This window comes from Myotis davidii, unplaced genomic scaffold, assembly GCF_000327345.1.
Source record: "Myotis davidii unplaced genomic scaffold, ASM32734v1 scaffold149, whole genome shotgun sequence".
Classification (NCBI taxonomy): domain Eukaryota; kingdom Metazoa; phylum Chordata; class Mammalia; order Chiroptera; family Vespertilionidae; genus Myotis; species Myotis davidii.
This window is the reverse complement of record NW_006352194.1, coordinates 34,199-47,231: the sequence shown is the minus strand read 5'-3', so window position 1 is coordinate 47,231 and position 13,033 is coordinate 34,199. Positions and strand designations below refer to the sequence as shown.

At 42.6% G+C, this 13,033-nt stretch overlaps 1 protein-coding gene across 1 annotated transcript in view; it reads left to right on the top strand.

Annotated features, from left to right (window-relative positions):
* PHACTR4 (phosphatase and actin regulator 4) overlaps positions 1-13,033 on the top strand; it is a 75,125-nt gene that overhangs the window by 55,099 nt on the left and 6,993 nt on the right. Inside the window, exons 7-12 of the mRNA XM_006777629.2 lie at positions 2,893-3,057; positions 3,749-3,806; positions 7,357-8,022; positions 8,413-8,597; positions 9,190-9,343; positions 11,684-11,739. Of these exons, the coding sequence (XP_006777692.1) occupies positions 2,893-3,057; positions 3,749-3,806; positions 7,357-8,022; positions 8,413-8,597; positions 9,190-9,343; positions 11,684-11,739 (1,284 nt within the window). The remainder of the gene's footprint in view (positions 1-2,892; positions 3,058-3,748; positions 3,807-7,356; positions 8,023-8,412; positions 8,598-9,189; positions 9,344-11,683; positions 11,740-13,033) is intronic.

Here is a 13,033-nt window from a genome sequence, read left to right as displayed (position 1 = left end):
AACACATCAATTGGTTGCCTCCTGCATGTGCCCCAACCAGGGCCCGGGCCGGGGAGGAGCCTGCAACCCAGGCATGTGCCCTTGACCGGAACAGAACCCAAGAACCCTCAGTCCTCAGGCCGACGCCCTATCCACTGAGTCAAACCAGCTAGGGCCCCATTGAGTTTTAGAGAGTGGAAGGGGGAAAGGGAAAAGGAGAGGGAGGGGAAAAAGAGAGAGATAGAAATTGAAACATTGATATAAGAAAGACACATTGATTGGTTGCCTCCCTTGGAACTGGGAATCAAACCCAAGACCCTTCAGTGTGTCGGGGGCGACACTCTAACCACTGATCTACACCAGCCAGGTTTTCACCTTCATTCAGTCTCTTTTTCCCTCTGCTTCCTATTGGCTCTGGTTCAAAGTTGTTTTTGCCTAGGAGCTCAAAGGCCCAATTGATGAATGAATTGCAGCCATTGGACAAGATGCCATTATGCCAATCACAAAACTGACCTAAGCTTTATTCTGTAAGAAGAAACTCAGAGATGGACCTCAGGGCCTGACATATAGCCAGCTTAGCCCCAAAGCAGTGTTTGAACCTTAACGCTCTTTTCATACTTGAATATGGCATTTGGCTTGATTTTGGTTTTGACTTGACTATATTTTAAAATACTTAATAGGGCATGTACCTTGGCTGTGGGCACATCCCCAGCAGGGAGTGTGCAGGAGGCAGCTGATCAATGTTTCTCTCTTTCATTGATGTTTCTAACTTTCTATTCTTCTCCCTTCCTCTCTGTAAAAAATCAATAAATATATTTAAAAATAAATAAATAAATAAAATACTTAATAGATTTTCTGAGAGGGAGGCTATTCAGAGGCATTAAAGCCAAATACTACTTCTACTTCATTCTGCTAGCATTGCAGAAACCCTAAATATAAGAAATTTTACTTAAAAATAGGCAATCCTGATTAAGTAACTTGGGAAAGAACTGATTGCTTTTACATATATTTTACTAATATGTGCTGAGTAGAAACCAATTAATAATGTGTCTTAACCTTTCACTATATTGCTTTCAAAAGTAGCAGTCTATGTTGGCACTGAAATGATTCATTGCTTTATATTCCAGAAAGACCTGTTTTTGTTAACGATGGTCTGAATTAACATAAGTAATAACTTACTACATTTGCATAATTGTTGTGCTCTTGCCCCTCCCCATTTTTAAAAAAATAAAGTAGTTATCAGAATCTCAGCTTTAGAAGTACATTTTTTTAAAATATATTTTATTGATTTTTTACAGAGAGGAAGGGAGAGGAATAGACGGTTAGAAACATCGATGAGAGAGAAACATCGATCAGCTGCCTCCTGCACACCCCCCACCGGGGATGTGCCCGTAACCAAGGTACATGCCCTTGACCGGAATCGAACCCGGGACCCTTGAGTCCGCAAGCCAGCGCTTTATCCACTGAGCCAAACCGGTGCTGGCTAGAAGTACATTTTTATTTGGTGCTCATTTGCCTTAGTCTCTTCACTACTTTTAGCCCAAACTCCACCTCCTATTTAGCCTGCATGAAGAATAACACTGTCTAATAAAGGGCACCATTTAGAAAGCATCTAGTTCCAGTCAGCACACTAGCAGCTGGGACAGAGTTTTTAGTCTCCAACCTTAGGTGTGGTGGTGTTTTTTTTTTTAGTTTTCTCCTCCAAAGGAGTATAGAAAAACCTTAGCAGTAGCTGAGAATGTTTGTCTAATTGCTCCATGAAGGAATCTTACCTACAATTTTCATAGTGATGAGTGGTCATCCCAAAGCCTTCAGCCTAGTGATGATTCCTGCAGTTTAGTTTGTATTTCATATTTACCTTTGATGCATCTGTCAGTTCTACCCCTTGCTTTCGACCCACAATACGCACAGGCACCCTCTGCTACTTCTCACCTATATATTCTAACAGTAGCTCATTAATTGTTTTCCTCTTCAATCACTGTGCAATCCATCCTCCTCACAGCTCTGAGCTAACCTTCTAAAAGGTAGGTCAGATCAGATCTCTCTCCTACTTTAATTCATTAGCTTCCTGTTACCTACAGGATTCAGTCCGGGCTCTTTTACATGATGTTTGGTATCTTTCATAGCCTGGCTCTTGCTTGCCTCTCCAGTCCTATACACAACTTTTCCTTATATGCATCTATTCTACTGCCAGACTTAACTAGTTGCCAGTTCCCAAAAATGTCAAATAATTTCACATCTTTCTACATGCTGTTCCTTCTTCCTAGATACATTAAAGAATCTATCTCATTATCAGTCTAGTAGGTTCCTATCCTTCCTTTAAGACCAAGTTTAGCTATCACTTTCTGTGAAGCTTTCCTAACCCCACTCCCACCACAGGATCATTATTTCTTCTTTATTCTTATATGAATAAGTCTGTCTTATTCATATAGCAATGCAGCTGGCACATAATAGGCAATCAAATGTCTATTTTAAAAAGGAATTACTTAATTTCCACTACTATAAGGATCCAAATAATAATAAAAATTTATACTAATAAAAGGGTAATATGCTAATTAGACCAGATAGACCGGACATCTTCCGGATGTCCTTCTGAACAAAGCCATGGTGGCGGGGGCCGAGGCAGAGGCAGTTAGGGGCTATCAGGCCTGCAGGGGAGAGCAGTTAGGGGCGATCAGGCCATCAGGGGAGCAGTTAGGGGCTATCAGGCAGGCAGGCAGAGGGTCCCGGATTGGAGATGGTGCAGGTCAGGCTGACGGACACCCGCCCCCATGCACGAATTTCATGCACCGGGCCTTTAGTAATAATAATAACAACCTAGATCTAAATGATAAACTAAAAGGAAGAGGAGGAAATGGGATAAGATGACCATGCCAGTTTCATCAGTTTGCCCTTTCCGTTTGGACCTTGCAGATGGTGAGGAGCCAGGGAAGTTGAACCATGCCATGTTAAAGAATGGCCACACCACCCCCATTGGGGATGCCAGATCTTCTAATCCAGTCCCAGTAGAGGAAGAGCCAGAAAGAATAGCAAGTCTTGGAAAACCTGTTCCAGAAGAGGACCCAAAGAAGCAACTAGGTAAGAAACTGGATTTTTTAGTTTAAGAGCCATGGATTTTAAAAAAGAGAGAGGGAGGAGAGAGACTGGCCAGTATGTCAGTGGTTGAGTGTCGACCCATGAACCAAAAGGTCACTCACTGGTTCAATTCCTGGTCAGGGCACATGCCCAGCTAAATGTTTCTCTTTATCTCTCCTTCTCCCTTCCTCTCTCTGTAAAAATCAATTTTAAAATTTTTAAAAAAGAGCCATGGTCATTCTCATTTACCTCAAGGGTTTGCAAGAGCAAGGGGAGAAATAAAACCCAGAGGGAATTCTCTCTAGCAATTCTCCAACTAGTTGTAACTTTAAGTAGAATTTCCCCCTTCTCATTCTCTTATTCACAAAGTATCTATATTTGTGATTCTCAAGGGTGGAGGTTGTTAAATATCAGATAACTGTAGGCACATTTTTAAGATACACATTTTTCTTCCTCCACCTTAGGTATTCTATCGAATGTGCCTCCTCCTGGCTCTTGTATGACAAATCACTACGATAATAAGTCTCACTTCCTGATTTAAGAAGTGTCATCTACCTTAAGTATTTTGAGGTTGGGAAACTTGCCTGTCAGTTGATCTATAAATTAAATAATGGGTGAAGTTGATTATAAATTGTTAGCTTTTTGAGTCTGTCTTGTTACTCTCTCCTTTTAAATCATATCTGTTATTACACAGGCTCAACTGGAAGCCGGCCTAATTCTGAAGCAGAGTTCGTTCCTGAGAATGCACTTGGGTTGGGTTTTAGATGGTTATTTTATAGGATAGCTGATCCAATATTGATTTGGTCTGTGAGGGAGTTTCCATATCTTGTCCCTTTGAATGCACTCTATAGAAAAGTCTTGAAATTGAGGCAGGCGACTATGAGTGGCAACAGGCTTCTGAAGTCAGAAACCACTAAAATGAGGTTCAGGTGTGGGGGATTCATATCTATTTTCCTAAAACTGTTTCTGGAATACTATCTATAGTTGGGGGACTGGGCATATGAAGATCACAACAGGTTTGACCAGCACGAAGAAAAGATTTATTTTAACCTACTTTAAACTGCCAGGGCATTCCTCCAGCATAAGCCCAGTAGATGAGAAGATGATTGTATAGATGCCAGTGTAACTTGTGGTTCAGAATCTGGCATAATGTCTTCAAGGGGAACTGCAAAAGATATTATTTAAATTGTTCTGATAAAATCATGTTTTATCTTGAGAATTAAAAATGCTACTCTGAGTAAAATCAGTGGTGGAAGAGAGAAAGGAGGATAATTGGTTTTAGTAAATTTTTTATATTTACCTGAAATCCTTTTTAGGTCTATTTTCTGTTTTTTTTTTCTTTTTTTAATATATCTTATTGATTTTCTACAGAGAGGAAGGGAGAGAGATAGAGAGCCAGAAACATCGATGAGAGAGAAACATCGATCAGCCGCCTCCTGCACATCTCCCACTGGGGATGTGCCCGCAACCCAGGCACATGCCCTTGACCAGAATCGAACCCAGGACCCCTCAGTCCGCAAGCCGACGCTCTATCCACTGAGCCAAACCGGTTTTGGCGGTCTATTTTCTTTATATAAATGCATACCTTCTTAGAGGAATTTTCAAGAAAGGGAGGAGAGAAAGGAAGATAGTTTTTCAGGAAAAATGATACTAGGCTTAGTACTGCTTAAAGTTTTTGTTAATGATTGGAGGATTAAAAAGTATGCCCTGCCGAAACCGGTTTGGCTCAGTGGATAGAGCGGATAGAGCGTCGGCCTGCGGACTGAAGGGTCCCAGGTTCGATTCCGGTCAAGGGCATGTACCTGGGTTGCGGGCATAGCCCCAGTGGGAGATGTGCAGGAGGCAGCTGATCGATGTTTCTAACTCTCTATCTCTCTCCCTTCCTCTCTGTAGAAAATCAATAAAATATGTTTAAAAAATAAAAATAAAAAGTATGCCCGCTGGAGTGTCTCGTCGTCCTGTGCACAGAAAGATTGCAGGTTCGATTCCGGTCAGGGCACGTACCTGGGATGTAGGTTCCATCCCTGGTTGGGGCACATGCAGAAGGTAGCCAGTCAGTGTTTCTCCCTCTCCCTTCCTCCCTCCTTTTCTCCCTCCTTCCCTCCCTTCCTCCCTCCTTCCCTCCCTTTCTCTCTCCAATCATGTCCTCAGGTGAGGATTTAAAAAATATATATGCTTGTTAAATGGCTAATAACCATCAAGTTGTGTGGGGTGACTAGAACCTTGAAAAACAGGCTTAGAATTTATTGTATGACAAGCTGGAGTAGCTTGATAAAAACAGGATGAAGGTTATTATTATTATCATGTTATCACCACCTTAGATTGACTTATCTCTGAGGAATTTGAGAAGCTTTCATATACTTATTTTCAAAATCTCCTTGTGAAGTAGGAAATTGATTTTATCTATTATATAATTAGGGCAAGCAGAACAAGAAGAAATTGTGACTCATTCAAGGTTGCAGTTAGTGAAAGATAGAAATCAAACGTAGGTTTTTCAACTCTTGGGTACAGACCTGTTCTATACACCTGTGTTCGCAAATGGTTGTCAAGACAGGTGTTCTCATCACAGTCGCCTGGAGGGGTTGTTAAAATACAGATTGCTGGGCCCTGCACTTAAAGTATCTGGTTCAGTAAGTCTGGATTGGGCCTGAGAATTTGCATTTCTGTGAAGTTCCCAGGTGGTGCTGATGCTGCATATACAGGGATCAGAACCACTGCTCTAAGCCCGTAGTATACTCTCTTCAGGGCAAGCAGTTGCTGTTTTTAGAGGCAGCAGTAGCCCAGTCTACCCAAAAGTATCTCTTTCATTGATCCTAAGATTTACATTTTTTTTAATCCTTTTTTTAAAAAAAAATCATTTTTATTGATTTCAGAAAGGAAGGGAGAGGGAGAGATAGAAACATTAAAGATGAGAGAGAATCATTGACAGACTGCCTCCTGCATGCCACCTACCGGGGAAGGAGCCCACAACCCAGGCATGTGCCCTTGACTGGTATCAAACCCGGGACCCTTCAGTCCACAGGCTGATGCTCTATCCACTGAGCCAAACCGGCCAGGGCTTAATCCTTTTTGTTGTTGTGGTTAATCCTCACCTGAGAATACTTTTTTGGGGGAATTTATTTTTTTATTGATTTCAGAGAGGAAGGGAAAGGGAGAGAGAGATACCAGTAGGAGCATCAATGATGAGAGAGAATTATTGATCGGCTGCCCCCCGCACACCCCACACTGGGGATCGAGCCCGCAACCCAGGCACGTGCCCTGGACTGGAATCAAGCCCAGGACCCTTCAGTCCGCAGGCCGATGCTCTGTCCACTGAGCCAAACCAGCCAGGGCCGAGGATACTTTTCCCATTGATTTTTTTTTTTTTTTAGAGGGAATGGAAGGGAGTGGGAGAGAGAGAAAAACATCAATGTGAGAGAGACACATCAATTGGTTGCCTCTCGCACGCACCTTAACTGGGGCCCAGAATGGAGCCTACAACCAAGGTACGTCCCCTTGACTAGAATCAAACCCATGACCCTTCAGTCTGAGGGCTGACTCTGACCACTGCGCCAAACTGGCTAGGGCTGAATCCTTTTTTTAATGTGTATGCGCTATTTTTCTGAAAGTCCTTTTGAAAATATACTTACAATGAGCCCAGCCGAGGTACCTCAGTGGTTGAGTATTGATTCAATCATGGTTTGATTCCTGATCTGGCACGTGCCCAGGTTCTAGGCTTGATCCCTGGTAGGGGCTGTGTGGGAGGCAGCCGATCAGTGATTCTCTCTCATCGTTGATGTTTCTATCTTTCCCTCTCGCTTTTTTTTCTGAAATCAATAAAAATACATATATATATATGTGTATGTGTGTGTGTGTGTATGTATATACACACACACACACACACTTACAATAAATTACATTAAAACATCAGATTACCACCCTGGCCCGTGTGGCTCATTTGGTTGGAGCATCATTTCATACACCAAGTGGTAGGTTCAATTTCCAGTTAGGGCACATACCCAGGTTGTGAGTTTGATCATAAGTTGATACCTCCCTTTCTCTCTTTCTTTCTCTCTCTCTCTCTCTCTCTCTCTCTCTCTCTCTCTCTCTCTCTCATAAAGTTCTTTTTAAAAAACTAAAACATTTCTTTGTTTTTATTTCTTTTTGGTAAAACTTTCTTATCAGAGTATTAGGATAGTGGTCTTCCTATACCTCTATATATGTATAAGGTCTCATAGATATTGAAGGGTAATTTTTAGAATGAGGTATCTAGGGAATGGCAAAGGCATGACATGTAATTTTTTGCCTGAAAGGTTAAGACAGCTCAGCTCTAATTCTATGCCCTGGGCTGGCCCTTCAAAGCATTGTAAAGCCATCTTATAGTGAGATGTTGCTCTCTCTTTTTCCGGCAGTAAACAGTGGAACATTGTTATCTAAACCATCCCCACCCTTACCACCGAAGAGAGGCATTCCATCAACCTTGGTACCCACCTCGGAGTCTGCCGCCGCCACCACAAAAGCACCAAGTGATCAAAGAGAGAAGAGCACGTGCTCTGTGGGCTCCGAACAGCTGCTGCTCATCCCCCCTCCCTCTCCTTCCCCCCCACTGCCCACTCATATACCGCCAGAGCCGCCCCGGTCCCCTCCACTCCCTGCCAAGACTTTTCAAGTTGTGCCAGAAACTGAGTTTGCACCTTCTTCAGATCTACCCCAGGAGGTTTCCCCGCAGGAAGACCAGAAGAAGGAAGCACCCAAGAGGATGTTGGACCACAGCTTTGGGGAGCCCCATGTCCCCTCTAGGCTGCCCCCACTCCCACTGCATATCCGAATCCAACAGGCCCTGACCAGCCCACTTCCCATCTCCTCCTCCTTGGAGGGCTCTCACAGAGCTCATTCGTTGCTCTTCGAGAACAGTGACAACTTTTCCGAGGACAGCAATACTCTGGGTCGTACCAGGTCACTTCCCATCACTATTGAAATGCTGAAAGTGTGAGTGCCTTAAAAGCTTGCCTCTTGTTTCCTCTCCTTTACTTTCCTTTTTTAGTTAGCCCGTCTTGGAAAAAAATTACTTATAAAAAGAAAATGTGAATAAATTTAAAGTAAAAAGAATACTCAACAAATAAGACATGTTCTAGAATTTGAACTTTGTTTACCCTGCTGATTTCTATAACATGGTTTCCATAGCAGACAATTTCATGATGATATAAAAACTATAAACTGTTATTCTTGAAAATTGAAACCCCTGTATTTTTTGATAAGAGCATGGATTTTGGCGTAAGCTAGCTCTGGGTTCAAATCCCAGCTCTCTCTTACTTACTAGCTTGTATTGTATGTTCCTTAACCTTTCTGAAAGGTTATTTAATTATGTTAATTTTTTAGTCCAGATGATGAAGAAGAGGAGCAAACCCACCCATCTGCATTCAGTGAAGATATGCCTCCTACCTCAGTCACTCCTAAACTCCCACAGTGTCTGCAGGAGGAAGAGGAAGAGAAGGAGAGCGACTCAGACTCAGAAGGTCCCATTCAGTACCGAGACGACGAGGATGAAGATGAAAGCCAGAACAGTAAGAAAAGGAGGGAAAGCAAAAGAGAAAATTTTTTATAGTTAAAGCTACTGGCTGGTCTTAGCAAGTGAAAAATTAATGGAAACAGGCACCTTCTCCCATGAGTCATCTGACTACCTGATGTTGGCTTATGAAGAACTCTTGTCTCTGATATTGCCATTGTTATAACAAGCCGTGAGCGGGGGCCAAGTAGATTGCATCCTTCAGTTTTTCATCTGTTTTTAATAGTGGAATCCTGAAAGTGAGAGAACAGCCTTAAGATAGGAATTTTATGAGGTGTGTTAGTGTGAATACTTTTTGTTATAATTCAGAGGGCTGTCCCATGCTTAGATTGTCTCCTACAGCAGTTCTTATTAGGGATGAAAGTATAGAGGACTGGTAGAAGGGAGAAGATATCTTTAGCCCATCTGAGGCCATCTGGCTGAGATTTTTAGATGTCTTCTTAGCTTCACCCCCACCTCTTTGTTGGCTGGACGATTGGAGGCCACGTAGGAAGCTGGGAGATAGGATATTATTTGTTCAGACTCTTGCCTGAAGCTCAAGCAGGTGAGGTTGAGCCTTAAGCTTCAACATTTTCTTTTCTTGTGCAAAGGTGCTCTGGCCAACAAAGTGAAGAGGAAAGACACACTGGCAATGAAGTTGAATCACAGACCCAGTGAACCAGAGTTGAACTTGAATTCTTGGCCTCGCAAAAGCAAAGAGGAGTGGAATGAAATACGGCACCAGATTGGGAACACGCTGATCCGGTAGGCCCACTGGTTAGAATACTTTGATTTGATTTGATTTGATTTGATTTGATTTGATTAGGACAGTATGTATGTTGGAGACTTATTTTGTGGTGAAGCTTCATTTATCTTTTTGTTACTGTTTTTTTAAAAAATTTTAGAAATAGTATAATATTTTTAAAATACCTATTGTGGCCTGGCTGGCATGGCTCAGTGGTTGAGCTTCGACCTATGAACCAGGAGGTCACGGTTAGATTCCTGGTCAGAGCACATGCCTGGATTCGGGCTCAGTCCCCAGTGTGGGGTGTGCGGGAGGCAGCTGATCGATGATTCTCTCTCATCATTGATGTTTTTATCTCTCTCCTCCTTTCCTCTCTCTGAAATCAATAAAAATATATTCTAAAAACAAACAAAAAAACCCTGTTGTGCCCAGTTGAGTATTCTCTAAGAACTTGGCAATTAAACCATAGATACGTTTTGTTGTTGTTTTAAGTTTTAGAGAATTCAGGTGGTTCCCAGAATAGCGAGAGTCCTCTGTCATTTATTCAGTTGCTCAAGCATGAGATGCCAGCCCAATTAAAGAGCACACCCACATTTTTTATTATATCTGTTACACATGTTCCATGTAACTGCCTCCTTTCGAAGTGTTAGTATACATTTTTTCATTATGTTACTACATTTTTCAAGTCAGCTGGATCCCAAAGCTTAGAGAAACTGAATGCAGGCCAATTACCTGCACATATAATACACATTAGAGTCCAGGTATATAGACAGGTATTTTCCCAACTCACATGTATCTCTTGATAGAATGAGGAAAAGGAGATGGAACTGGTGACACATTACTTACAAAGTAATTAAGGATGTTCATTAACTAAAATATATTCTCCTCTCCTATCTTACACACCTGTTGTGCTGTTGGCCAGGATGGCACTCTTAATGCAAAACTGTGGCCCTCTGATTGTCACCAAGAGACCATCAAAATTAGGAATTAGTTTAAAATGGGGATCTTTGCCCAACTTCGTGGCTCAGTGGTTGAGTGTTGACCTAGGAACCAGGAGGTCATGGTTCAGTTCCTAGTCAGGGTATATGCCTGGTTGCAGGCTTGATCCCCAATGTGCAGAAGGCAGCCGATCAATGATTCTCTCTCATCATTGATGTTTCTATCTCTCTCTTCCTCTCCCTTCCTCTCTGAAATCAATAAAAATACTTTAAAAAGAATAGTTATTAGCATGTAGTTCAAAGACTGTCTGAGAATTATAAATTAACTAGGGGCCCAGTGCATGAATTTGTGCACCTTGAAAGGAACTGTGGGCCAAGAAGCTGTGGTGGGCACAGGGGTGGGTCTTGGCCCATCCGCACCCCCACCCGACCCCTCCCACTGTGGCCCCTGGTCTCCTGTCTGCTGGCAGCCCCGCTCCTGCTGCCTTTGCCACTCCCATGCACTGACAGAGCAGAGAGATTGGGGGCAGCGCCAGCAGCAGGAGCAGGGGGAGGTGGAGAAGCCCTCAGGGACGATCGGGGCTGGCAGCTGCCACTTGCACCTGCTGATGGCACCAAGCAGTTGAGACCGGCGCCAAGCACTGGCAGCGGGTGTGAGTGCCTGGCAGGACCACGGCATGTGGGAGCAAAGAATTTTCAGTGACCACCACAGGCACCCCACCTTGGTCTGGCTCCCCTGCTCACCTGCTCCACCATTGCACTGCGGCCAACGCCCGCCATGTTCCACGCGCCCCCTGGTGGTCAGCACATATCATAGCAACCGGCTGTTCGGTTATTTGCCATTTGGTCTATTTGCACATTGGGGTTTATATATAGATAGATGGTAATAAATGAATAATTTTCTGATTCCAAAAATGATACATCATTGGTAACATCTCAGAACTGTGGGTGATGAGAAACTTCATAAAATATTTGATAGGACCTTATTTTAAAATCTCAGTCCTTATCCTTGTTTCCTGAATTAAAATTTTTAATATGCCTGGAGATTTGCTGAAGGAGCAAATCTTTTTGGGAGCCACCAGTCCAGTCCAAACATTCATTTTACAGATGAGCACATTCAGAGTCTGACTGAGCTTTTTCGTAGTGTTAGGGCTTGTTGATGTCAGAGCTAGAACTAGAGTTCTGGCCTCCTGTTAATACATACAATTCCTTTTTATGTTGTAACATCTGTATGAACACTTTCAATGTGAAACTTGTTTCATAAACAGTGAATCAGATAAACAAATGAAATATCAAAACAGTTTGAGATTTTATTGATTTCTTGCCAGTGTAGGGACTAATATAAACTAAGACCAAAACAGGTCTTTATAAACAGGATTGAGAGGTTTAACATAGATAATATTCTTATTTATCTCTTTTTAGACGACTGAGTCAAAGACCAACACCAGAAGAACTTGAACAACGAAATATACTACAACGTGAGTCCAGTTATAAAAATAAAGTTGTATAGATTTTCTGTATATATTTCCGACTTTAATAGATAACAGAGAAGAGAAGCATTTTCTGCAAGGGCCAAGGAGAGCGTGTTCCTGCCCAGGAAGGACTTTTTGTAGCTTTTCCCCCTGAAGGAACAGAGTTCCCCAAACTTTCTTTCCAAGATAACATAATAGTATTGCTTAGTGCACTGGGATGCTACAGAAAGTTCTAATGTTCTCACAGTATCTTGAGACTGACTGCCTTGGGCACTTGGGAGGATTTCACAGTGTGTGGTAGACGCTGCCCAACTTTTCCCTTTCTTCGAGGAAGCAAATAGTGGCTGTGCAGGTAGAGGGGCCTTCCTGTTCCTAGTGTGATCTAAGGGCTGGGGCCCAAAGCAACTCCAAGGGCAGCAGGCTCGCTGCCTTTTTCATCTCTTTAGACTTTCCTAACTCTAAAGTCACAAAATAGGACCATGTATTTGTCTCCCCCCCCATACTTAATTAACTTCCTGAAATAGCATTCTAATCTAGGTCAGATTTACTTTTCCATATTATAGGGTGAAGTTTGGACTTAAAAACCTCCTCACACCAAAGAGAATTAGGCTTCATAGGGTTACTTGTGGGTATGCTCAGTTTGACCTTGTTCTCATCGCTATTCGGATATATGCAACTTAATCACTTAGTAAATTTTAAACTGTGGGAGTCTTTACAAACCTATCACACAAAACTTAGTGTGATCTCCCTTCTAAGTGGTTACCTTTGAGCAAGAATCTGAAAAGGAGTTTTTGTTGTTTTTTAAGATTCTTTTTTTTAAAGATTTTTTTATCATGTTTAGAGAGGCGGGGGGTTAGGGGGGAGAGAGAAACATCACTGTGAGAGTGAAACATTGATGGCCACCTATCAGGGATCGAGCCCACAACCTGACCAGGATTCGAACAGGCAACCTTTCGTTGGCTCAACCAAAAGAGCCACACTGACCAGGGATGCAAAGATTTTTTTAAAGGACACAGAGTAAATAATTTCAGATTTGCAGGCCAAAATAAAAGGAAGCTATTATTTAGGTACTTATCAAACCATTCAAATATAATCACTTAAAAATGTGAAAAAACCAACTCGGCCAGTGTGGCTCGGTGGTTGAGCGTCGACCCAGGCACCAAGACGTCACTGGTTCGATTCTCACGGCACATGCCTGAGTTTTGAGCTCCATCCCCGGTGGGAGGTGTGCAGGAGGGAGCTGATTGATGTTTCTCTCTCATCAGTCTCTCTCTTCCCCTATCCCTCTCCCTTCCTCTCT